This window comes from Heptranchias perlo, chromosome 11 (genome assembly GCF_035084215.1).
Source record: "Heptranchias perlo isolate sHepPer1 chromosome 11, sHepPer1.hap1, whole genome shotgun sequence".
Taxonomy (NCBI): domain Eukaryota; kingdom Metazoa; phylum Chordata; class Chondrichthyes; order Hexanchiformes; family Hexanchidae; genus Heptranchias; species Heptranchias perlo.
In genome coordinates, this window is record NC_090335.1 from 6,417,404 (window position 1) to 6,445,119 (window position 27,716).

General features: G+C 42.4%; 1 protein-coding gene across 2 annotated transcripts in view; it reads left to right on the forward strand.

Annotated features, from left to right (window-relative positions):
• mtrf1 (mitochondrial translational release factor 1) overlaps positions 1-26,795 on the forward strand; it is a 45,903-nt gene extending 19,108 nt beyond the window's left edge. For both annotated transcript variants that reach the window (XM_067992484.1, XM_067992485.1), the window contains 7 exons: positions 6,235-6,316; positions 17,182-17,289; positions 19,683-19,855; positions 22,757-22,874; positions 24,107-24,243; positions 25,576-25,674; positions 25,990-26,795. In XM_067992484.1, coding sequence (XP_067848585.1) covers positions 6,235-6,316; positions 17,182-17,289; positions 19,683-19,855; positions 22,757-22,874; positions 24,107-24,243; positions 25,576-25,674; positions 25,990-26,112 — 840 coding nt within the window. In that variant the 3' untranslated portion in view covers positions 26,113-26,795. The remainder of the gene's footprint in view (positions 1-6,234; positions 6,317-17,181; positions 17,290-19,682; positions 19,856-22,756; positions 22,875-24,106; positions 24,244-25,575; positions 25,675-25,989) is intronic.
• The last annotated feature ends 921 nt before the right edge of the window (positions 26,796-27,716 follow it).

Consider the following 27,716-nt stretch of genomic DNA (forward strand, 5'->3'; position numbering starts at 1 on the left):
GAATTCCATTTGCCACTTTTCTGCCCACCTGACCAGCCCATTGATATTTTCCTGCAGTCTACAGCTTTCCTCCTCACTATCAACCACATGGCCAATTTTTGTAGCATCTGTAAATTTCTTAATCATGCCCCTTACATTTAGGTCTGAATCATTAATATATACCACAAAAAGCAAAGGACCTAGTACTGAGCCCTGTGGAACCCCTCTAGAAATAGCCTTCCAGTCTTTGCTTCCTGCCACTGAGCCAATTTTGGATCCAACTTGCCGCTTTCCCTTGGATCGCAAGGACTTTTACTTTTTTGACCAGTCTGCCATGTGGGACCTTGTCAAAAGCCTTGCTAAAATCCATGTAGACTACATCATTCGTGCTACCTTCATCGACCTTCCTTGTTATCGCCTCAAAAAATTCAATCAAGTTAGTCAGACATAAGGAAAATGAATGACTGGTTAATCTCTTTGGTGATGTTGGTTGAGGGAGGAATGCCAGCCAGTAGAACTCCCTATTCTTCGTCAAAAAGTGCCATAGGATTGTTCATGTCAACATCAGCAGGCAGGTAGAGCCTCAGTTTGATGTCTCATCCAAAACACGGCACCTCTGACACTGCAATACTCCCTCAGCACTGCACTGGAGTGTCAGCCTAGATTATGTGCTGAAGTCTCTGAAGTGGGACTTGAACCCATGACCTTCTAACTGAGAAATGACAGAACCACCATTATTCTAAAATCAGGTGTAGCAAACTTGTTAGCAGCAGAGATTATTTCCCCCACATCTGTCACTCCTATCACTAAAGCTTAATTTCTTTAAATAAATTGTTGTATTTAATTAATTTTTCTACAAAACAACAGTTCAAAAGAATTGCATTTTGTGAAGCACTTGGAGACATTTCAATGCAGTAAGGTGGCAATAATTATTTTTCACTCAATGACCAATTAACTGCCGGTGCTAGGGAATTAAATGAAACAGACACTGGTTCTAATGGATCCTGGATACCCGTAGCAACTCCAAAACCAGCTGGATTTGAGTTCTCAATGAGCGGTATAACTGCTGTACACCCGCTCTGAACCCTGGCAAACCAGAATGACTTGAAGCCGGTATCCCATGTAGGTTGCTGTCCAACTTTGGCCTGTAACCCATAGTGTTATATTTCCAGCCAAGAGTCTGCTTTGAAATGCTAATTCCCGTTCACCCATCGCCCCTGTGCTCGCTGACCTACATTGACTCCCGATCTGGCAACGCAGCGATTTTTAAAATTCTCATCCTTGTTTTCAAATCCCTCCATGGCCTCACCCCCTCCCAATCTCTAATATCCTACAACCCTCAGGTCTTTGCGATCCTTCAATTCTGGCAGCTTGCCCATCCCCGATTTTAATCACTCCACCATTGGCAGCTGTGCCTTCAGCTGCCTAGGCCCAAAGCTCTGGAATTCCCTCCCTCCCTCTCAAGGACATAAGAAATAGGAACATGAGTAGGACATAAGGCCTCTCGAGCCAGCTCCGCCAATTAATAAGATCATGGCTGAACTTCTACCTCAACTCCACTTTCTCACCCTATCCCCATAGCCCTTGATTCCATTAGTGTCCAAAAATCTATCGATCTCAGTCTTGAATATACTGAACGACTGAGTGTCCACATCCTTCCGGGGTAGAGAATTCCAAAGATTCACAACCCTCTGAGTGAAGAAATCTTTCCTCATCTCAGTCCTAAATGGCCGACCCCGTATCCTGAGACTGTGACCCCAAGTTCTGGACACTCCAGCCAGTGGAAACAGCCTCTCAGCATCTACCCTGTCAAGCATTCTAAGAATTTTAAACGTTTCAATGAGATCACCTCTCATTCTTCTAAACTCCAGAGAGTATAGGCCCATTCTACACAATCTCTTCTCACAGGACAACCCTCTCATCCCAGGAATCAATCTAGTGACCCTTCATTGCATTCCCTCTAAGGCAAGTATATCCTTCCTTAGGTAAGGGCACCAAAACTGTACACAGTACTCCAGGTGTGGTCTCACTCGAGCCCTATATAATTGCGGCAAGACCTCCTTACTCTTATACTCCAACCCCCTTGCAATAAAAGCTAACATACTATTCTCCTTCCTAATTGCTTGCTGTACGATTTATGCACAAGGACACCCAAATCCTTCTGACTAACAACATTTCTTAGTCTTTCACCTTTTAAAAAATATTCTGCTTTTCTATTCTTCCTACCAAAGTGGATAATTTCACATTTTCCCAAATTATACTCCATCTGCCACCTTCTCGCCCACTCACGTAACCTGTCTATATCCCTTTGCAGCCTCTTTGTGTCCTCCTCACAGCTTGCTTTCCCACCTAGCTTTGTAACCTCAGCAAACTTGGATACATTACACTCGGTCCCTTCATCCAAATCATTAATACAGACTGTAAATAGCTGAGGCCCAAGCACTGATCCTTGCGGCACCCCACTAGTTACAGCCTGCCAACCCGAAAATGACCTGTTTATTCTTACTCTCTGTTTTCTGTCCGTTAACCAATCCTCAATTCTTGCTAATATATTAGCCCCAATCCCATGAGCCCTAATCTTGTGTAACAACCTCTTGTGTGGCACCTTATCGAATGCCTTTTGAAAATCTAAATATACTACATCCACTGGTTCCCCCTTTTTCTACCCTGCTAGTTACACGCTGAAAAAAAGTCTAATAGATTTGTCAAACACTATTTCCCTTTCATAAAAACGTGTTGATTCTGCAAAATCATATTATGATTTTCTAAGTGCCCTGTTGCTATATTCTTTAATAATAGATTCTAGCATTTTCCCTACTACTGATGTCAGGCTAACTGGCCTGTAGTTCCCTGTTTTCTCTCTCCCTCCTTTCTTGAATAGCGGGGTTAGATTTGCTACCTTCCAATCCACAGGGTCTGTTCCAGAATCTAGGGAATTCTCGAAGATCAAAACCAATGCATCCACTATCTCTGCAGCCACCTCTTTTAGAACCCTAGGATGTAGGCCATTAGGTCCGGGGGATTTATCGGCTTTTAGTCCCATTAATTTCTCCAGTCCGTCCTCATTGATATTAATTACTTTAAGTTCCTCCCTCTCATTAACCCCTTGGTTCCCTGCTATTTCCGGTATGTTTTTTGTGTGTTCTACTGTGAAGACAGATATAAAATATCTGCTTAACGTCCCTGCCATTTCCTTATTCCATAGAAACATTAAAAAAATAGGAGCAAGAGTAGGCCATTCGGCCCTTCGGGCCTGCTCCACCATTCAAAATGATCATGGCTGATCGTCTAACTCAGTACCCTGTTCCCGCTTTTCCCCCATATCCCTTGATCCCTTTAGCATTAAGAAATATATCTATCTCCTTCTTGAATACATCTAATGACTTGGCCTCCACTGCCTTCTGTGGTAGAGAATTCCAAGGTTCACCACCCTCTGAGTGAAGAAATTTCTCCTCATCTCGGTTCGGAATGGCATACCCCGTATCCTGAGACTGTGCCCCCTGGTTCTGGACTCCCCAGCCATCGGGAACATCCTCCCTGCATCTAGTCTATCTAGTCCTGTTAGAATTTTATATGTTTCGTTAAGATTACCTCTCATTCTTCTAAACTCAAATTATAGTCCCCATTATAATTTCTCCTGTCTCTGCCTCTAAGGACCCACGTTTACTTTCGCTAATCTTTTCCTTTTTACATACTTGTAGAAGCTCTTACAATCTGTTTTTATATTTCTTGCTAGTTTACTCTGATATTTAATTATCTCCCTCTTTATCAATTTCTTGGTCATCCTTTGCTGATTTCTAAAACCCTCCCTATCCTCAGGCTTACTACTGTTTTTGGCAAGATTGTAAGCTGCCTCTTTTAATCTAATACTATCCTTAACTTCTCTAGTTAGCCATGGTTGGATCACTTTTCCTGTGGAGTTTTTATTCCACAAGGGAATGTATATTCGTTGAAAATTATGAATTATTGCTTTAAATGTTCATCATTGCTCATCTACCGTCATATCTTTTAATCTAATTTCCCAATCTACCTTAGCCAACTCGCCTCTCATACCTACGTAATTGGCTTTGTTTAAATTTAAGATCCTAGTTTCAGATTTAACTACATCACTCAAACTCAATATGAAATTCTATCATATTATGATCACTCTGGCCCAGAGGATCCTTAACTATAAGATTACTAATTAACCCTGTCTCAATACTAGATCTAAAATAGCTTGTTCCTTAGTTGTTTCCTCTACATATTCTAGAAGACTGTCTCGAATGCATTCCATGAACTCATCCTCCAAATTACTTTTGCCAATTTGGTTTGCCCAGTCTATATGAGGATTAAAGTCCCCCACGATTATTGCATTACCCTTGTTACATGCTCCTCTAATTTCCTGATTTATACTCTGTCCAACACTATAATTATTGTGAGGAGGCCTATAAACTACTTCCACCAGTGTTTTCTGCCCCTTGTTATTTCTTAGCTCCACCCATACTGATTGTATATCCTGATTTTCTGATCTGATCCTTTCTCATTACTGCTTTTATCTCATCCTTTATTGTCAGGGCTGCACCACCCACCCCAGCCACCTTTTCCATTTTACCTATCTTTTGTAAAAGCCAAGTACCCTGGAATATTTAATTCCCAACCTTGATCATCCTGCAACCACGTCTCAGTAATGGCTCTAGATTAAACCCATTTATCTCTATTTGTGCTATGAGTTCTTCTATCTTGTTACGAATGCTTTGTGCATTCAGATATAGTGCCTTTAATTTTAACTTTTTACTATTTTTCCATGATGTGACTTTAGTCACTAATGCCCTATTACCTTTGTTAAATTCTCTGTCCCTTCCTGACACTCTGCTTGTTTTTACCCAAATCACTGCTCTACAGCCGTGACTTTTCTCTTTAGACTTATAAATTTAACCTTACCTGAACCCTCCCCCCACCTCTTATTAGTTTAAAGGCCTATCTGCCACACTAGTTATTCGATTTGACAGGACACTGGTCCCAGCCCGGTTTAAATGGTACCCTCACCCCTCTCTCCTCCTTTAAGTCGCTTCTTAAAACCTAACTCTTTGACCGAGCTTTTAGTCACTTGGCCTAATATCTCTTTATGTGGCTCGCTATCAAATTTTGTTTGATTACGCCCCTGGGAAACACCTTGGGACGTTTCACTACATTAAAGGCAACTATATAAATGCAAGTTGTTATTGTCGTATAACACAATGATGTCATCACCCACGAGTTTGTAGTGCTGGAAATAAGCTGATTTTCTGGGGCCAGTGTGAATGGGGCTAGGAATTCTGAACGTTCGTGCAAATTATGGACAGTTGGCGACAACACTATTGCGGGCTATTAAATGAGAAGAAAAAACTACTATTAAAAGTGAAGGAGCAGAAGGAGAAAATCTGTGTAGGGATTGGGTCTTTATTGATCTGATCACAGTAGCAGCAGGTGTAAACTCAGAAGAATATTCTGCATTCCATCAACCGCGCACAAAAGATTGATCTGAAAATAAAAACGAGATTTCCTCCAGATTTTGTAAATGGGGCAGCATGTTAAGTTTTAACAGCTCTTTTACCCATTTCAGTTCACAAGTACACAACATATGTACTGAGCAAAATCTAAATAAAAGTCACATTGAAGTGAACCTTTACTATGTTTAACAGGCTTCTTTAATGTGGTGTTATCTTTTCCAATGATTTCAAAAAACAATCAAACTTCTTTCTCAAATCATGTTTGCCCATGACGAGTAAAAGCCATTTGACTGTAGTAGCTTCAGAATCACTTGGTTATTTATGGCACACAACAGAAATCCAAGGCTCACTCCAGGTAACGTTGCTCCAAACCCCTGCCCAGCAACTTTGCCGCTACTGGGGGCATTCACGCACTTGGAACTTGGCGTATGCTCAGAAAACACCCCCGGGGAGCTGCAGCAGTGTTGGAGGTCAGCACTGACCCATGGATAGCACCTCAGAATCGCTGACTGTACTCACAAAACACAAACACTCGGCATCTCTGAAGCTCTTATCTTGCCATTTTTTGTATGTTCACATTTAAAGGGCATTTGCTGCTGACTAATAGTGTGAGCACATTGCTGTGAATTCTGTTGGCTGTGGGCCAAGTGAGGGTATGTAGTGACAGAACGGGAGTATGATTATTAAAGAACATTTCTTAAAGCATATCTTTTTGCAAACAAAATAAGCTGCAAATCAGGAATGTTTTCAGCATCCAGGTTTAATGCTTCCCTTTCTACACCTTCAGCTCCTTCAGACTCTGGTGCAAAGGGAGGAACATGATGAAAGCAATGTGATTCTCGAGGTGATAGCTGGAAGAACGACAGGAGGTGAGAATTTACACAAGACAGAAGTCACCATTAAATGCCTCGCTCGTGCTCCCTCTGACTCCGTGGTCTTACCTGGTGACGAGCTGAGTCCAGTAGCCCAGGAAGATCCCCAGTCTGTGCTGGGCTCGAGCAGGGAGGCAGTTGGGGTACAGCCAGTGGTGGCAGCATTTCCGGAGGGAAATATTGTGTAGGTTTTGCCCTTCTGTTCAATATCCACTGACCACTGCCGGATGGCATAGCAGACAGGGTCGATCAGGAGAGGGCATGGTCATAGTAGCACCTACAGTAAACAGCCTGTCAACACTTGCTGTTCAGGGTTGTGTCTGAATAATAGTCACATGGCAGCATACCAGAGGGTGACCAGTGCCTGTGGAACTGTCCAGCTGTGTACATCCTATCCCTGCTACATCGTCCAGCTGTGTACATCGCAGTCTCTTATACCGTCCAGCTGTGTACATCAGTCTCTGCTGTACCGCCCAGCTGTGTACATCAGTCTCTGCTGTACCGCCCAGATGTGTACATCGCAGCCTCTGTTGTACCGTCCAGTTGTGTATATCGCAGCCTCTGCTGTACCGTCCAGCCGAGTGTATCGCAGCCTCTGCTGTACCGTCCAGCCGAGTGTATCGCAGCCTCTGCTGTACCGTCCAGCCGAGTGTATCGCAGCCTCTGCTGTACCGTCCAGCCGAGTGTATCGCAGCCTCTGCTGTACCGTCCAGCCGAGTGTATCGCAGCCTCTGCTGTACCGTCCAGCCGAGTGTATCGCAGCCTCTGCTGTACCGTCCAGCCGAGTGTATCGCAGCCTCTGCTGTACCGTCCAGCCGAGTGTATCGCAGCCTCTGCTGTACCGTCCAGCCGAGTGTATCGCAGCCTCTGCTGTACCGTCCAGCCGAGTGTATCGCAGCCTCTGCTGTACCGTCCAGCCGAGTGTATCGCAGCCTCTGCTGTACCGTCCAGCCGAGTGTATCGCAGCCTCTGCTGTACCGTCCAGCCGAGTGTATCGCAGCCTCTGCTGTACCGTCCAGCCGAGTGTATCGCAGCCTCTGCTGTACCGTCCAGCCGAGTGTATCGCAGCCTCTGCTGTACCGTCCAGCCGAGTGTATCGCAGCCTCTGCTGTACCGTCCAGCCGAGTGTATCGCAGCCTCTGCTGTACCGTCCAGCCGAGTGTATCGCAGCCTCTGCTGTACCGTCCAGCCGAGTGTATCGCAGCCTCTGCTGTACCGTCCAGCCGAGTGTATCGCAGCCTCTGCTGTACCGTCCAGCCGAGTGTATCGCAGCCTCTGCTGTACCGTCCAGCCGAGTGTATCGCAGCCTCTGCTGTACCGTCCAGCCGAGTGTATCGCAGCCTCTGCTGTACCGTCCAGCCGAGTGTATCGCAGCCTCTGCTGTACCGTCCAGCCGAGTGTATCGCAGCCTCTGCTGTACCGTCCAGCCGAGTGTATCGCAGCCTCTGCTGTACCGTCCAGCCGAGTGTATCGCAGCCTCTGCTGTACCGTCCAGCCGAGTGTATCGCAGCCTCTGCTGTACCGTCCAGCTGTGTATATCCGAGGGAATAGAAAGGCATACACAAATGGGTTAGAAGGAAGGGAAGAGGAGAAGCTGGGAGCCACACTTCGGAAATGGGGAAGAAGGAGAGTGCCCACATTAGCTAACAAAGTGGGAAAGGACAGTCTCTTCGAAATTCCCCTTCAGGCTTTCATGTACTTGTGCTTATTTCCCTGTATAAGTGAAGGACAGGGTAACCGATAGCTCATGGTTTGTTTTCATGTCAGAGGCTTATAACAGGGCCTGTTTTTCAGGGGCTGCCTGCCTTTTTGAAGCAGGTGGTTATCTTGTGCTTGTTTTCTTGATGAGCATGTTTGTATCTTGAGATTGTTGACATTGAGATCGGGAGGAGGGCTTGCGGCCTTAGGTGCCTGCACACAGCAGCCTCCTGGCCATTCAGGTGCTGCTGCACTCAGCTCAGTCCTGCGGGCATGAACGGTTTTGGTTTTAGTTCACTGCTGTCTGATCAGGGAGCGTTGTAGCATTTGGTACATTTTGCAGCATCTCCACTGCTACAAATGGCTGTAAGAACCATAGATTATTTACAGCATTGAAGGTGGCCATTTGGCCCATTGTATATGTGCCAGCTCTTTGCTCAAGAGCTGTGTAGAGGTTATTATTACTGGACTAATAATCCTGAGAACGTGACTTCAAATCCCACCATAGCAGTTTGAGAATTTGTATTCAGTTTTTAAAAAGCTGGTACCAGCAAGTGACCATAAAGCTGTTGAATTGTCATAAAAACCCAATTAATTCACTGATGTCCTTTAGGGAAGGAAACCTGCCGTCCTTACCCGGTCTGGCCTATGTATGACTCCAGTCCCACACCAACGTGGTTGACTCTGCCCTCTGAAGCGGCCTAGCAATCCACTCAGTTGTATTGATGAACTGGATTCTTTTACCCTCAGTCTGGTTCAGCAAACACTGAGTCGAATACACCTTTAAAGTTCAACACAATTTTATTTAGCTGCATGGTCCCGATGTCAGGGTAGTGGCCAGGCTATTGAGTGTAGCTTTCTCATTGTTCATTATAGGCAAGGACACAAATATCTCCACGAGAAAGCTATCAATTTACTATTCTCAACTACACTTTCCTGACTTTCACTAGATTGTATATTTATGCCAGATTGATTTTTTTTAATCATGCCCAATTCAGTGACTTTAGAAAAATTCCCATTTGTTGTAATTTCTCTGTTCCTTTTACTTTAATTCTCAATCACATCCTCTCATCCAATTTTACATAACCGATTATATTACCTATCATGAGCCCTGGAGGAACGTTACTGTCCGATACAATATTTACAGTCCGGTCCAATATCCCAAAATTTATTTATTTTACGTATTTCTTCTTGAACCGCTTTTCATTTCCCAAAATATCCCACTACATTGTGCCCGAGTCCCTTCTATCATTTCACAATTATCCCAACTTGAGAGCAGTATTGTTGGACTGACAGGACTTGTCAATGTAAAATTTTCTTCCCTCTCGAAAAGAATTCTTCTTTGATACACAGCATTCAATGGGAACCATTTAGACTGGACTTCTTTTATTTTAAAATATAATTTGATTATCCCCTTAAATTACAAGTAAATTTTTTTTTCTTTCTCGAGTGCTTGAATAGCAACTCATATAAATTTTTCTCTTATCAATTCCAATTTCAGAAACAAATTATGTCCAGGCTTTGTGGTTTTATAGTAGAGATGAAGTGCTCATAATTACTTTTGGATGTAACTCCCATATCTCCCCACCTCAAGCACTCTGTCTCGGAAGACAATAAATGGGTTAAATCAAAACAAATCAAAATGTTTTCAAAAGAAGAGAATCAGGTTGATATCACCATGCTGTGACATTTGGTATCTGCTGATGTCTGCAGCTTAAGTCTTAAATCTTTAACACCACTGGATCGTTTCCTGCACCAAATTTGTCCAGCAAAGGTTGCACCGTAACTTTGTAACTACTCTTGGTAATCCTGCACCATCAACATTCACGTGGTCCCAAAAAAACCAGGGTCACCTGTTTTAAAAGAAACACAGAAAATCCATTGCGGCTCTTCTTGAGAGCCCAAGTGGTTAATTTGTCAAATCATCATTTATTATTTATTTATCCAAAGGAATAATCCCTTTACCCGAAACAAATTCAGAAAACAAAACAGGAGAGAGAAATTGCCTAGTCCCTCTCTCTCTCTCTCTCTCTCTCTGGAGCACGCAGCCTGTCTGAAGTAAACACTGTCTCTCCCACATACAGATGTACGTAGGACTGCAGACTGGAATTTCTAACTCCAAGTCCTAATCTTTGTTTTTTCAAGATGTAACCACATTAAGCAGATATCATTAGCAGCCGCCTGCTAAGATACGTTATATTCCTCTTTTATTAATTTATTAATGGTTTGGGCCTGTGTTTCTAGCACTGTAGCTATCCTTTGCAAATGTATGGTCAGCATTTGATCCTCAGACAATTCCTTCTCTGTATTTTCATTTATTTTTTAATATATCTTAAATGCGAGACCCTAAATCTCTGACCTTTTGATCTAATGTTGTCAAATCAATGGTGTTAACAACTGAGGCAAAGGCAGTTGCTATATCACTCATCACAGATCTTTACGTCTCCATATTTGTCTATCTCTTTTACAATGTCCACCTGCATTCCATGTCTCGCTTTGTTTTAACACTTGAGTTAGGAGGTGTTGATATAATTGTTGAATTTTCTTAGCATTCTCAATGCGAGTTATATAATTTGTCAGAGAAGGTCTCCCTTCTTTGGTCAGATTTTGTATTGGAGCTACTATTAGTTTCAAATAAAATTGAATAGCCCCAGAACTTGTTGAGCTTCCTTATCATACTGTGGCGGGGTAAAACTGATAGGCGTTTAGTACCCTGTGTCAGTACATAGCTCAAGTAATGGACTTCCAATTGTCTAACCTATGCTTTCTTTTCATACGATTTGTTTTACATTCCTTTCTTATCAATTTTTTCACTGTAGTATTGTCTGTGTGGAAACTTATATCTCAGTCAATTGTAGCCTTTGGCATTTCCGAGTAATTGAGTCAATTCTAACAATATAACCTATACCAATTGTCACCTCATGTTCACCTGTGTAATGGTTAGCCTCAGACAGTTCTCAACCGACTGGGTCATTTCTATCTGTTTGAACTGCTCTTGGCATGACAGTCTGGCTTCTTGGGATGCAAGGGGTTAATATTAACTTGCTCTTGTGGTAGGAGTAATTTGATACTACTCCCTCTGAGATTAAGTTTCCACCTTCAAAATTTCTCTTCACACAGGTTTGACTGATTTTTTTTCTCACATTTGTGGATTGCTTTTACACTATATATTTGCACACTATTTTTGAGATTTATTTTAATCTCAGTGTTTAATCAATCACAATAGCACAAAATGCTTCGAAGATCAGTTTAATTTATAACTAGAGATCATCCTGCAAATGTAACTTGTAATTCTTTAAATCTGCACTTTGTCTTGGTGAATTGAAAACAGATGTCGATGTCCTTGGAAGGGTTAAACTCTTTTAACAAACCGACGGAGTCAGGTATCAGATTCACGCAGCGTTCTCAGCATACATCAACGTAATTTTCAAATTTTTTTTTAAAAAATTCATATCGGGAAATAACATCTCCCATCGTACATTTTAGTTTATAGTTAGTCTAGTATTTCCAGATTGTTGTAATCAACTTCTGTTTAGGTACTATCAACCTTCACATTGCTTCGTAAGTTTTATAATTTGCTGTCCAATTCACTTTCTTTTTTTCACGTACTTTTAGTGGGTGTGATTATAATCAACTCTCCGAGCTGTTCCAGCTTTCCGACTTTTCTTCTCACGGTAATACCAGATAGTTTTTTTTTATCTGTCCCATTAATTTTTTAAACCTCTTTTTAAACCACAGCCAATCACAAGATAAAAATTCAAAATGCCAATTTTTTTTTAGAAGATCCCATGTCTGGAATTTAACATGCTCACATTTTATAAGAACCAGAATTTAATAGGTCACTTAACCTCAATAACTCCAATTTAATTCAGCAATATCAGAATTAAACACAAGACAAAACAGATACATTACACAAAAGAAGAATACACGTAAGACGCAGTAAGGGGGCGTGGCCCACAACACTGACAAAAAAACACTGATCAGGACAGGCTTTTTAAAGGGACAGTACACTGGAACAACAGAGCCTTTCTTTTTCGGGTCTCTGTCTTTTAACACATTTTTCTAGTCACTTAATTCTATCCATATTAAATGTACCGTCTTCGGGAAAGGGATATTTCTTAGTTTGGTCCAAATGGACCAGAACTATCAACTCGTCAGTTGTTTCTTTCCCAAAGTTTCTGTACATGTAAGCAGCAGGTGTTCCCTTTGGAGGGATTTTGCTAGCGTTGGCGCCCATGGCTTATAGTTTATACAATAGTTTATACAATCCTCCATACTATAATTACACAACAATCAAGGCCTATCTTAACCCTCACAATTCTATACTTGATAATTCAGCTGATTGGACAAGACGTCATGTGTTCTCTACACCTACTTTAACCAGCTCAGGCGTCTGCACTTAGTTGAATCAGCTGACTTACGCAAGATTTTTTTTCTCTTAACAGTACTGTCTCCATAAAGCAATTAGTTCTTTGGCTGTGGTACCTCTGTTATTTTTCCAAATTAATTCCTGAGCCTTTTTTGCGGCATCTAAGTTTTTAGTTCCTCCCAATGGCCATTGATCATTCCCCAGTCTTTTTCCAGTCCCCCTGACAATTGTCTAACTTGTTTTGCCTTGTCTGGATATTTTTCACACAAAGTCTGTAAGGCACTTCCCGGTTCTGCAGTGATGTCCTGACAATTACCCATTTTATTTCCCTTTTTCCTTATTCTTAGTCAACTAGTTAACACAACCGTATTATCGCCACTCAGTTGCTTACTGCAGAATCTAATGAGGTCCTGATCACTTGTGCCTCACAATCCTAAGTGTCTTTGTGTCTCTCTACGCCCACTTCAGGGTCCTGACCTTCGCGTGGGGGATTTCCCCTCTTAACAACCGGTCTAAGGCTGCGCGTTTGAGACAGGCACTTCCTTCTGTAGTCGATCAGCACAAGCAATCAGTTCCTGTTTATACCCACGCCCCAAGGATTCGAAGTTCCGGTTTATACCCAATTACCAGAGACTCGAACCCTGACTCAGTGATGTTTGATCACTGACTTATTCGGAGTTCCTGTTTATATCCAATCACCAGGGACTCGAATCCCAACTCTCAGTGATGTTTTGATCACTGACCTACCGCGTTCGAAGTTCCTGTTTATACTCAATCACCAAGAACTCGAACTTTGACTCTCAGTGATATTTTGATCACTGATCCTCAGTGATATTTAATCACTGACCTATATCTGTGTATTCGCCAGACTGACCTGGATCTCGTAAGGACGCCACAAGAGGGTTAGCGATTGGACGATTCGTCGTCAGACTGACGGATTGGAGGAAAACCGACGTAGTAAATTAAGACTACTTACATCGGGGCGCCATTTCCTTCCTCCGTGTCTGAGACAATCCGCCTCTTACTCCGCGAACTCTCGGTGATCGACCGTTGAGATCCTGCCGACTACGCCAAATGATGAACTGGATTATTTTACCCTCAGTCTTGTTCAGCAAACACCGAGTCGAATACACCTTTAAAGTTCAACACAATTTTATATAGCTGCAGCGGACTTATTCTGCAATATCGATTTCAACTCTTCACAGAGTTTGATCAATACTCAGAACAAAGCCAAATTACATACAAGAGTTCAGACAGTTACACCCTTTCAGAGAAGGGAGGGACATGATTAACAAGGGGTTAAAACCAATCATAAGCGAAGCCTAGGCATACCATGCTAAGTGACAGGATGACCGACCACTCACGGGTGATACAAGTACATGCGTATTCCGATGTTTCAATACAGCATCTTATCTTAGCTTGGTATGTTTCTCAGCTTTGTCCAGCATAAAGTCACTATTCATGTGAAGATTCTCACCCAGGACTCCCATACCTTATCAAGGTAAACACAAAGCAGGCTTCTTTGTTAATTGTATGAGCAAACAGGCTTCTAATTAACCCTTTCTTAACTAACTGCCCTGTTACTTGCTATGGTAGTTTTTCACTATTCTACCAAAAGCTTCACTATTCTACTGAAAGCTTGCCACGTAGGCATTTTCATTAGAGGGGGCACCACGGAGGCATTCTCAGTATCAAACCTCAACAACTGCATCAGTTCAAGAACCTTCTCGGGGCAACTAGGGATGGGCAACAAATGCTGGCCTTGCCAGCGACGCCCATCGAATGAATAAAATAAAGCCAAAACTAATCCCACTGCCCCATTCTCTCCCCATAACCCTGTATGTTACTCTGTTACAAATCTTTTTCCAGTTTTCCCTTAAAAGATGCAGTGGCCTCTGCCTCAACCACTCCCTGTGGTAAAGCAGTCTATGCTTCAACAATGCTGGCCTTGCTAGCGATGGCCACATGAATATAATAAAGAATTCATGGATTTCAAAAGGGAAGGTCATGCTTGATCAACCTTATTTTGAATTCTTTGAAGAAGTAACAGAAAGGGTAGACAAGGGTAATGCAGTAGATGTAATATATTTGGATTTTCAAAAGGCCTTCAATAAGGTACCGCATAGTAGACTCATGACTAAAGTCAGAGCAAGTGGAGTCAGGGGACAAGTAGCAGAATGGATAGTAAGCTGGCTACAAAACAGAAAAGAGAGAGTAGAGATTAAAGGTAGCTACTCAGACTGGCAAAAGGTGGGACGTGGTGTTCCACAGGGTTCGGTGCTGAGACCACTGTTGTTCACAATTTACATTAACGATTTGGACTCTGGAATCGGAAGTACAATTTCAAAATTTGCGGATGACACCAAATTGGGGGGTGTAGTTAATACAAAGGAACAATGCGTCAAAATGCGAGAGGACATTAATAAAGTTGCAGAATGGGCATATAATTGGCAATTAATTTCAATATAGGTAAGTGTGAAGTGGTGCATTTTGGTAGGAAGAATAAGGGGGCCACATACTGCTTGGGTAGTAAGAGTCTAAATGGGGTAAAGGAGCAAAGGGATCTATGGGTACAGATAAAAACAATCTTTAAAAGTAGCAACGCAGGTTACTAAGGCCATAGAGGCAAATCAAGCACTAGGGTTAATTTCTAGAGGGATAGAATTGAAATGCAAAGAAGTTATGTTAAACTTGTATAGAACCTTGGTTAGACCACACTTGGAGTATTGTGCACAGTTCTGGTCCCCATATTATTGAAAGGATGGAGAGGCATTGGAGAGGGTGCAAAAAAGATTCCCAAGAAGGATACCAGAACTGAGAGGTTATACTTATCAGGAAAGACTGAACAGGTTTGGGACTCTTTTCTCTAGAAAAGAGAAGGCTGAGGGGTGACCTGATAGAGGTCTTTAAGATAGTGACAGGGTTTGATAGGGTAGACGTTGAGAAAATGTTTCCATTTGTGGAGGAGTCAGAAACTGGAGATTATAAATATAAAATAGTCACTAATAAATCTGATAGGGAATTCAGGAGAAACTTCTTTACCCAAAGACTGATGAGAATGTGGAACTCGCTACCACATGGAGTAGTTGAGGCAAATAGCATAAATGTATTTAAGGGGAAGCTAGATAAGCACATGAGGGAGAAAGGAACAGAAGGATATCCTGAAAGGGTTAGATGAAGAGGGGTGGGAGGAGGCTCATGTGGCGTATAAACGCCGGCATAGACCAGTTGGGCCGAGTGGCCTGTTTCTGTGCTGTAGTTGTGATGTACCTCGATGTAACAACCCTCTGTGTACAGAAATTTCTCCTAACCTTTCTCCTGACTCTCTGTGACAATTTTAAATTGATGGCCCTTCATCGCTGACTCCCAACTAGAGGAAATAGTCTTTCCCTATTCACTCTAGCAAAACCCTTCACCATTTTAAAACCTTGATTAAATCTCCTCTTAGCCCTCTTTGCTCCAGTGGAAATAGTCCCAATATCTCAAGTCTCTCCACATAACTATAGTTTTTCATACCTCGCATCATCCTGGTGACTCTACACTCTCTACGGCTTTAACTATCATAAGAACATAAGAAATAGGAAGCAGGAGTAGGCTATACAGCCCCTCAAGCCTGCTCCACCATTCAATAAGATAATGGCTGATCTTTGACCTCAACTCCACTTTCCCACCCTATCCCCATATCCCTTGATTCCCTTAGTGTCCAAAAATCCATCAATCTAAGTCTTGAATATACTCAATGACTGAGCATCCACAGCCCTCTGGGGTAGAGAATTCCAAAGATTCACGACCGTCGGAGTGAAGAAATTTTTCTTCATCTCGATCCTAAATGGCCGACCCCTTATCCTGAGACTATAACCCCTAGTTCCAGACTCTGCAGCCAGGAGAAACAATCTCTCAGCATCTACCCTGTCAAACCCCCTAAGAATTTTATACTTTTCAATGAGATCACCTCTCATTCTTCTAAACTCCAGAGAGTATAGGCCCATTCTACTGGGGTACCAAAACTGCATACAGTACTCTACCTGTGGCCTGACTAATGTTATGCACAAATTTATCATTACTTCTCTACTCTTGTCCTCTATGCCCCAATTTATAAAGCCCAAAATTCTGTTGGCCTTTTTATGGATTTATTTAGCTGATTTGCAGCTTCAGGGAATTCTGTTTTTGAGCCCCTGGGTCTCTGGTCATCTCACACCCTCAATCTTCCCATTAAGTGTAGGTTCCCATTCATTGTTATTTTTCTCCCACAATGTGTAGCCTCACACCTATCCACATGTTCACTTTACTGCAGGTTTTAGTCATTTACTGTTGAGTTCTGGACCTAGACTGCCTGTCCTCCAGTACCATCCAATTAAGCATTTTCATTGAAAAGTAATTGCTCTGAGCTCACTCCACGGGCTGTGGGTGTAGTCACTGCTGGAGTAAAACTAAACTCTACAAAACGGTGTCTGGTTCGATTCCTGCTCTGTGCTTCACTCGTGGCAGCAGTTGCAGTGCCACAGTTCACCTCACCAGCCCTGGGTTAGAGAGAGGGAAAATAAGCCGGGTTCCTGGACCTGATTCCTGCCCAGAGACCTGTGCTGGAAAGTGTGCTCGTGGATTCCTGATGTGAATAGAGTAGGCTCGTTTGTAACGGCCTCTAGTCCGATATCAAGGCTTGCTCTTGGGTGAGGTACTGGAGGCCTATTAATGTCTGAGAAGCGTCCGAGAAGGGGAGGAAATCTGAGAGGAAAACCATTTCTGCTGCTCACAAAGCAAACTGTGTTGACTCCTGGTTTCATTGTTCTTCCAGGTGATATTTGCCAGCAGTTTACGAGGGAGATTTTTGATATGTACCAGCGTTACGCAGATTATAAGGAGTGGAGCTTTGAAGTGCTGAACTACGCACCTGCTGACTATGGTAATCTGTTTTAGCTGCGTTTTAAGTCCAATACGGAGACAAAGCTACCAAACCCTCCGGACCTGCTCTTGGAGGTTTACACATAAACACTGCCTGAAAACATGGTCCCTAAATCAGTGCAAGTACACGTGAGAAACTGGAGCAAAGAGAGGTTATTACGGAAAGACCATCCATGATCTAAATTAATGGCAGAACAGGCTCGAGGGGCTGAATGGCCTGCTCCTGTTCTATTGCGACTCATCCAAGACTAGATGTAGGACAAAGGAGTCTGACAACCCCTCACAACCTCTGTGTTGAGAGTTGGTGGAGAGGTAGAACTGGGTATCATCAGCGTAAATGTGGAATCTGAATCTTTAACTTTGGATGATATCACCAAGGGGCAGCATGTAGATGAGGAAGAGGACGGGCCATGGATAGATCCTTGGGGGACTCCAGAGTGGGAAGAGAAGCCATTGCTGGGGATGCCCTGGCTACGACTGGATAGATAAGAATAGAACCAGGCGCGTGCAGTCCCACTTAGTTGAACAATGGAAGATGGGGTCGACCATGTCAAAGGCTGTAGAGAGGTTAAGAACGATGAGGAGGGATAGTTTACCACGGTCACAGTCTCGTAGGATGTCATTTGTAAATTTGATAAGGGCCGTTTCAGTACCACGACAGGGGCGGAAACCTGATCGGAGAGATTCAAACATGCAGTTACGGAAAATACATGCATCGATTTGAGAGGCGTCAACAAGTTCGAGAACTTTGGAGAGGAAAGGGAGGTTGGAGATGGGGCGGTAGTTTGCATGGGCAGAGGGGTGATGACAGCAGATTTGAAAGGTAGCAAGACAGTACTTGAGGAGAGGGAACCATTTATAATATCAGCTAACATGGGGACCAGGGAAGGAAGTTGGCTCAGAAAGTATCCATATTTGCAAACAATACCAAATTTGGAGCAGTGGTACACTGCCCCTGTTAGTTCTGCCCCCTCCCCCCACCCCAGTTAGTCGTTGTTTCTCTCCCCGCACCCCCCCAGGACTCTACTTCCTCCATCGCGTATATCACATTTCCTTCTGTATGGCTGTAGAGATTGGGAACTCGGGCAAATAGGTAATCAAACGTTCCTCCCATCACTCCTTGGGCTGCAGGTCCGTGTTTTTAATTTTCATTTTCATGTCCGTAATAGATAATTATCGGTCGGATGACAAATAACAAATTAATGATATTCATTCACACAATTTAAATGTATTTTTTGTAGCCTGGATGTCTCCCTAGTTGGCTGCTGTATCATTTCGGCAAACACTGTGGGGCAGAGAGGGGCACTGGGAATCGTAATGGAAAAAGGATAGGGAAAATGGGGCAAGAGAAATAATCCAATCAGCCAGAAAAAAACCAAACCGAATGCCCCAGACTGCAGAGAATTGGAAAGTGGGGGATAATTGGACCAAGGCATGCAGATGTCATGCAGTTCCTGTTTAAAAACCATGCACTCTGTCCTTATCTTTATTTTTCCATTATAAATTCCCATGTCCACATTTATAATAGAAGCAGCCTATGTAAATTTGTAATTATAATTCAGCCACTGTAATTACACCCCTCTCCCCAGCCAGTGCTGGTACTTTAGCCCCCTCACTGGCAGGAGATGTAATTACAGTGGGACAAGTTTACATGGGCAGTTCTCATTATAAACATGGATAGAATAATTTATCATTGAAAAAGTTGACAGGAAGTGCATGCAGACATCAGATTTTTAATATTATGGACAGGGAGAGTTTTCTGATCAGAAAGCCTCACAGGATCGATGGCTTCTTATCTTTTTCTACAAATATATTTTCATTATTAGGCAAGTGTTTTTATGGTTGATTTTTGAACCCTAAGGTTCTTTCCCCAATCCTGAAGACACTGACTTCATGCTGAGCCACAGTTCTACAAGAGCTGTCTACCCATCATACCTTGCCAAGTAGCCATTTGTGAGTCTAGGCACTGAGAATCAGCAGGCAATTTGACCACTGAAGGCTTCACAGCCAAGCTTGATCCAACATCCACACACTTCCCAGCTGGGGTTACCTGATAGCAGGAACATTTTCCTCTCCTTGTCGAGGGTGCTGAAGTTTGTTCAGCTACACTATACCTAACACTGGCTGCATCAGCTAACTCAGCGTGTTAGTGTCAGTACTGAACTACTCCCACGTGGCTACTGTAAGTGTACACATTTCAGTACAAGGTAAGGGCTGAAGTTAATGATTCTGTGTTGGAGTGGATTTGAAATCTTTTCCCATGCCCCAGATTCCAAGGCTCCCACAGGCATGAATGGAAGTTCAGAACTCTTTGTAGCTCCACATCATTGAACAATTGGTGGATTCCTTTTACTGAGCTGTTTATATTTGTGTGTTTTCCCTTCTTTTTTTAAGGAGGATTACATCATGCATCAGCATGTATTTCAGGGGAGAGTGCTTATCGGTTCTTAAAATACGAAGGTGGAACCCACAGGGTTCAGAGGATTCCTGAAGTGGGCCTGTCATCGCGGATGCAACGCATCCACACTGGAACCATGACTGTCATTGTTCTACCCCAGTTTGATGAGGTGAGATAGAAGGTGTCTTTGTTATGAACTGGCAGCTAACGGTATTGTGTTTAATACTTTTTATATATAACCTCGGGGGGGCAGGGGGACAAGTAAGCAGGGTCTCTTTGGGATGTATCTAGATAAAGAGAAAATGGATTTGGTAAATGAGGACTTTGTATCCATTTTCACAGTGGAGGAAGAGCACAAAATACCAGCAGTACCAGGATAGCAAAAAATAAATCCAGGATAGGAACTTGGTAGATTTAATATAAATTTTTAAATGGTAATGGAGAAAATATTGGGACTTAAGATAGACAAATCTTAGGGACAGAGTGACAGCATTTGGACAGTTATAAGCTGATTAAAGACAGTATGGATTTGTGATGGACAGGTCATGTCTGACTAATCTAGTTGAATTTTTTGAGGAGGTCGCTAGCAAGGTGGACATGGGAGTGTCTATATGGACTTCCAGAAGGTGTTTGTTCCACTTGAGATTATTAGCAAAAATAAAAGCGCACGGAATTGGAGGTAACCTTATGACATGGGTTGGTAATTAGGCGGAAGGTAGGAGAGAGATAGGGATAAAGGGAACATTGATTGGCGGTATGTGACGAGTAGTATTCCCCACTGATCTCTACTGGGGTGTAGATTAATACTATTAGAGAATCTAGCTTGGAGCTGTTGTCTCTGTGCTGGGAATTAAGGTTCTAAATGCAGAGTCTTAGTTTTACAGATTTTATTGTAGGAATGATACTCACAGACAACACACATGGTGATGTGAAGGCTTTGGGAGACCTCACATTACAGTTGCTGAGCTCAAGCTGCAGGGTGGCAAAGTGCTTTACAGCCAATGAAGTACTTTTTTGAAGTGTAGGGAGGAGATAGCAGAGGTACTATTACATATACATAAAAATTCATTAGAAAAGGGAATAGTGCCAGAGGACTGGCGGACAGGTAATGTGATTCCTATATTTAAAAAGGGCAATAGAACAAGTCCAGGGAACTATAGACCAGTTAGCTTAACATTGGTGGTAGGAAAGATAATGGACTCCTTACTCAAAGATGTAACAGAAAAATATCTAGAAAATGAAAATATAAGGAATAGTCAGCACTGATTTCAGAAGGGAAAGTCATGCTTGACCAACCTTATTGAATTCTTTGATGAAGTAACAGAAAGAGTAGGCAAGGTTAATGCAGTAGATGTAATATATTTGGATTTTCAAAAGGCCTTCGATAAGGTGCCGCAGAGTAGACTCATGACTAAGGTCAGAGCATGTGGAGTCAGAACAAGTAGCAGAATGGATAGTAAACTGGCTACAAAACAGTAAACAGAGAGTAGGGGTTAAAGGTAGTTACTCAGACTGGGAAAAGATGTGGAGATGCCGGTGATGGACTGGGGTGGACAAATGTAAGGAATCTTACAACACCAGGTTATAGTCCAACAAATTTATTTTAAAATCACAAGCTTTCGGAGATTATCCCCTTCGTCAGGTGAATGACGAAGGGGATAATCTCCGAAAGCTTGTGATTTTAAAATAAATTTGTTGGACTATAACCTGGTGTTGTAAGATTCCTTACATTTGGGAAAAGATGGGAAGTGGTGTTCCACAGGGATCGGTGCTGGGACCACCGTTGTTCACCGTTTACACAAATGATTTGGACGCTGGAATCGGAAGTACAATTTCAAAATTTGCAACACCAAATTGGGGGGTATAATTAATACCGAGGACTGCGACAAAATACAGGAAGACATTAATAAGCTTGCAGAATGGGCTTTTAATTGGTAAATGAATTTCAATGTATATAAGGTATTACATTTTGGTAGGAAGACTAAGGGGGCCACATACTACTTAGATAAGAGTCTAAATGGGGTCGAGGAGCAGAGGGATCTGGGGATACAGATACACAAATCACTAAAAGTAGCGACGCAGGTTAATAAGGCCATTTTTTTTAAAGAAGCAAACCAAGCACTGGGGTTCATTTCTAGAGGGATGGAACTGAAAAGCAGAGAAGTTACGCTAAACTTGTATAGAACCTTGGTTAGACCACACTTGGAGTACTGTGCTGTACATTCTATATAATTCTGTGCAGTCACTGTTGTAATGTAGGAAACACGGATGCCAATTTGCACGCGGCAAGGTCCCACAAACAGCAGTGTGATAATGACCAGATAATCTGCTTTAGCCACGTTGGTTAAGGGATAAATATTAGCCAGGATACTGGGGAGAACTCCCCTGCTCTTCTTTGAATAGTGTCATGGGATCTTGTACACCCACCTGAGAGGGTAGATGAGGCCTCAGTTTAATGTCTCAGCCAAAAGACGGCACCCCCAACAGTGTAGCACTCCTTCAGTTCTGCACTGAAGTGTCAGCCTGGATTATGTGCTCAAGTCTCTGAAGTGGGACTTGAACCCACAACCTTCTGACTAGGACCATGTGCTCGTGTGGCGGGTAAATGCTGACATGGACTGGTTCTATGTTGTAACTTCTATGTGTTTCTATGGGAGGGAGAGGCAGAGAATGTCCAGTCCAAGCGGCTCCCAAAATTCTGTGAAAACTGGATCTCTCGAAACTTCAGGAATAACTTAATAATTTTCCATTCTCTTCCGGTGTTTCAGAATGCTTCCACTTCAAAATCGGGCAGGTAGAATGCAACAGAAACTCTAAATGACAGAATTTGTTTGCTTTCTTGCCTTTGTCCATTTTTGAGCCTCCGATTCTATTAAGTGTTACAATTCCTGCATAACGCGATAGTGTGCTCCTGATAGTTCAAAGTCATTTAATTCGAATTACTGGGTACTTCCAAATTTGTTGGTGCAAAAGGTGAATACTTGGGAGTAGACTGTATCTGGGATTGCTGAGTTTACTTGGAAAGCACAAAACAGCTAATACTCTGCTTTAACCTTTTTTCCCGCTTTAGGTAGATATTAAAATAGATGTCAATGATTTGAGGATTGATACATTTCGAGCCAAAGGAGCAGGAGGACAGCATGTAAACACGACAGACAGCGCAGTGAGAATTGTTCATATTCCAACCAGTGAGTAATCGTCTGCTTTGCCTGTGCAAAGATATGCTGCCTATCCAAGTGGCAAACTGCACTAATGTTACTGCCATTCGTAGCTTCCACTCTAGGGATTTTTGGACCATTTTTCCACAGAAAGATTTGGAATTGAGTTACATTTGAGTAGTATAGTTTAAGTTCACATGGATTCTTGCAGGTTTAAAATTTTCCTTACAGCCAATAAGACAACAGGTTTATATGATAATGGATCAGGCAATGAAGAAATGTATTAAAGTCAGAAAAATCAGTTTGTGGAATGTTGTGGCTTAGTCTAATTTAAACTCTGACAACGATCCTCATAACTCAACAGTGTGTTTTCAGGACCATTCATCAATTTGTAGTCCAGGTCATTCTCAAGCACATGCTGCAAAAGAAATGGTTACAAATGCTATTATGCATTAATCTCAGAGTGCGAGTGGCAGAAATTACAGGAACATAAAATGATTGAGGCATTTAAAGGGGTAAATGGTAACAATGGGCATGAAGCAGACAGGAAGTGCTAGTCAACAAATAATCCTCATCCATCAACACCTGGATTTTACTGTATGGTCAAGTCAATATTTGGCAGTTTATGGCATGTGAAAGAAGGAAAATCATAGAGAAGTGTTTCTGTCTGGATAACTGAAGGGGCTTGCATCGATTCATTAAGTCAGAATGGTTCCCATTCATTTTGAGAATAGCAGGAAACGGTTTCTTGAGAGCCACTCCCCAAGGCAGGGGAGAGGTAGCTGGTTTCACTGACAGGTGTACCAGTGAATCACTGAATGGGGAAGAAGATAAAGGGATGCATAAAGTCAATTAACCATTTAGGTGAGATTTGATTACAGCTGTAACCCTGTATGTTTACTTGCGGTTTGCAAAATAACTGGTTTAACAATTCATATCTGTCCTCGTCTCACTAAAGTGTTTGTCTGCCTACTGAAAGGTTGGAGATGGACGCTTGCGAAAGACACGCTATTCAGTTCAGATCACAAGGGGATCGTAGTGTTACTCCCGTGATTAGATATTGGGCAGTATGGGCACACTCCTGAATGTACGAACCTCAGACCGCTTACAAGAGTGATCAGCACCACTGAACCCGAGAGTATCTAAGGCAGACCTGAAATTACAAATGTTACCTTGTATGTTCACTTGCAAAATAAACTGGTTTAACGATTAAGCAGCCCTGATTATTGTAGATCACCATTAATGCAGTCTAACCTTCCTAGGTTTAACAATAGAATGCCAACAGCACCGATCACAGTTAGAGAACAGAAAGCTGGCCATGCGCACATTGAAAGCAAAACTATACCAGCAGGTTGCAGAGAAAGAGCTGGAGCAGAGACAGAGTACCCGGAAACTGCAGGTAACAGTTCATAAGGAAGAGTGTTAATTCTCACCTACCAAATCATCAGTGGAGAGGGCAGGAAAGTGGGATAAGTTTTGGATTGCTGTAGCAAGAAGAGCCTGCACAGATAGTGGGCTGAATGGTCTCCTGTGCTGTAAACAGCTATGCTAATTCCATACAGTTGACATAAACCCTGTGATTTTCACTTTGAGGTGATGTGCCTATGATTTTTCACAGTTAAGACCTAAAATACAATTGCTTCCCCACAAAGTCATCAATACATGAAATGCTGTGTTTGAAATTTCTTATCTTACCAAACATAAATATTGTTGTTTCTTTACTTAATCCCCAAAAGTTCCTGTGTGAGTAGCAGATCCTCATAACTCAACAGTGTGTTTTTAGGACCATTCAGCAATTTGTAGTCCAGGTCATTCTCAAGTACATGCTGCAAAAGAAATGGTTACAAATGCTATTATGCATTAATCTCCGAGTGCGAGTGGCAGAAATTACAGGAACATAAAATGATTGAGGCATTTAAAGGGGTAAATGTTAACAATGGGCATGAAGCAGACAGGAAGTGCTAGTCAACAAATAATCCTCATCCATCAACTCCTGGATTTTACTGTATGGTCAAGTCAATATTTGGCAGTTTATGGCATGTGAAAGAAGGAAAATCATAGAGAAGTGTTTCTGTCTGGATAACTGAAGGGGATTGCATATAATCACAGGTCTCGCCTCCCCCCGAGCCACACTGATGAGGCAGGCTTTGGGTGTGGCCCGAGTTCGTCCTTTCCTGAAATCTGGCACTTTGGATTCACCAAGATGCGGATAAGTTAGATATGCTAATTCCCTTCTCCACTGTGCTGGTCTTCAGACCACACTAAGGAAGTGACTAGAGACACTGCTTTTATTTTGGTCATTGGCTCTGTTGTGATTTGTAGTGTTGATGGTGCAAGAGTTTTGAAATATCTCTCTCAGATCCAAGTTCCCAGTACAGGTCCCTCATACCCCTGAGCCTGTGTACTCTGTGGGTTGCTGAGCTGCAGTGTCTGCACAGATCTGGCAGAACTGTGGCCCAGAAGAGACACCGTAAAGCTGCAACTTCACATTAGATGATGTATGTTCAAATATCTCTTTTCTTATTCGCTCATGGGATGTGGGCATCGCTGGCAAGGCCAGCATTTATTGCCCATCCCTAATCTTGGATAAATGAATAATCCTCACACTTTGTACTAGGATGTTTTAAAGTTCCATTTTGTTACATTTCTAGTTGAGAGCAATTGCTTTTACTCAATAATGAGTAGATATGAGCTGCAGTGGGAAATTTACTTTTAACTTTGTGTACAATAGGTTGGAACAAGAGCCCAGTCAGAGAGAATTCGTACTTATAACTTCACCCAGGACAGGGTTACAGATCACCGGATTAATTATGTTGTGCGGGACATTAAGGTGAGGGATGTATCATGGTGTATTTATAATTGTTTGGGAAGTCAATCTCTTTGAATGGACTTTAGTTACAGGGTCGAATACGATAGTTCTAGTGCCTGCAGCTGAAAAATTAAGTGACTCCTACTTCCCCAGTTTGCAGAGTAAGTGTGGTCTGCTATTTTGGGTGGGCTCTATAAACCATTGACAACAAATTATAAATAGCAGCATTTTATCACATTGGATTATCAGTCCAGTTTTCAGTTCTTTAATTAGCGACACATTTTAAGCAGCCAAAACTTGCCGTTTGGCTTAATCTTCTGCTCTGTTCTGTTATAGGAGCTTCTGTGTGGTGGGAGCCAGCTGGATGAACTGATTAACAAGCTTCTGAAGTCAGCAGAAAAGGAAGCTCTCCTTGAACTTATAGAAACCAGTAACAAAGGAGCAAATGAAGGGAGTTAAAGCTAAAATAGTCAAACGAGTGAAGTATTATTCAAAAAACAAACAGAAAATACAAACTGATTATAGATAGATGTTCCTGAATCACCCACTCCACATTGAGTCAAGGACTGGATCCTGGAGGGAGTTGAAAAATTTGTGTAGAAATGAATCAAAGCAAAGGTGTATAATTTTAAGGCTGTGTGGAGCTAATTATGTGACAAGTTTGATGACATCACTGAGTTCAGTCACATTTCAAATTTCTGTCCAGTTTTTGATTTATTTCTGAGATGTGGCTGCTCACTAAATTAGTTTTACTGCAAGTTTGGTCTGGGTCGGGGGTGGAAAGCAAGGAGAAACAGCTCAACACAATCTGCTTGCTCTGTCCTGAACACAGGCGATTTAAGGCAAGCTGCTTGGTAACTGATGTGTTCTGCAGCAATTCTGTCTGCAGAATGTGGGCTGAAACTAATGTGCAGCAGCAGAGTTTCTCATAGTAGGGGATGGTTAAGGAACAGCTTGAATCCCAGGTAGAGGGGTATATTTTAGCTACAGCTCTTTACCCATCAGGATAGAGCTGGAAGCTTCATAATGGTTGAGCAAAACCTTGATGGATAGGTTTACATTATAAATACTGGTTTTAAATGTGTATATCCAAGCAAGTGTAAAAACTCTGCTGTATATTTGTAATATAGTTTATTGCCTAAGTTGCAGTCTGATTGTATTTATTCTTCCACTGTCGAAGACTAGAAGAACATAAAAGGCCATGTATCGGTTCAGTGAGCTAATTACAGTAATAAGGGTTTCTGTTCAACCCCAAGGGAACACTACATTACCAGATACAGTGTGTAACAGGTCACTGGGTCATAGAATCATAAAGGTTACAGCACAGGTGGTGGTCATTCGGCCCATAAAGTCCACACCAGGTCTACACGAGCAATCCAGCTCGTTCTACTCCCTGCCCTATCCTGTAGCCCTGCAAATTTTTTCCTTCTCAAGTACTTATCCAGTTCCCTTTTGAAGGCCACGATTGAATCTGCCTCCACCACTCCCTCAGGCAGCGCATTCCAGATCCTGACCACTCTATAAAAAAAAAAAATTTTTGGTTCTTGACCCTTCCGGCAATGGGAACAGTTTCTCTCTATCTACTCCCTTCATGATTTTGAATACCTCTGTCTCTGTTCCAAGGAGAACAACCCCAGTTTATCCACATAACAAACCCCTCATCCCTGGAATCATTGTAGTAAATCTCTTCTGCACCCTCTAAGGCCTTCACATCTTTCCTAAAGTGCGGTGTCCAGTTGTGGTCAAACCAGTATTTTATGAAAGGTTCATCGTAACTTTCATACTTTTGTACTCTATGCCTCTATTTATAAAGCCCAGGATCCCATATGCCTTTGTAACCACTTTCTCAACCTGCCCTGCCACCTTCAACGATTTGTGCACATATACCCCTTTGAGTTGTGCCATTTAGTTTATATTGCCTCTCCTCAATCTTCCTACCGAAATGTACCACTTTGCATTTTTCTGCCACGTGTCCGCCTATGCTATCAGCATGTCTATTTCCACTTGAAGTTTATCACTATACTCCTCACTGTTCACTACACTTCCAAGTTTTGTGTCATCTG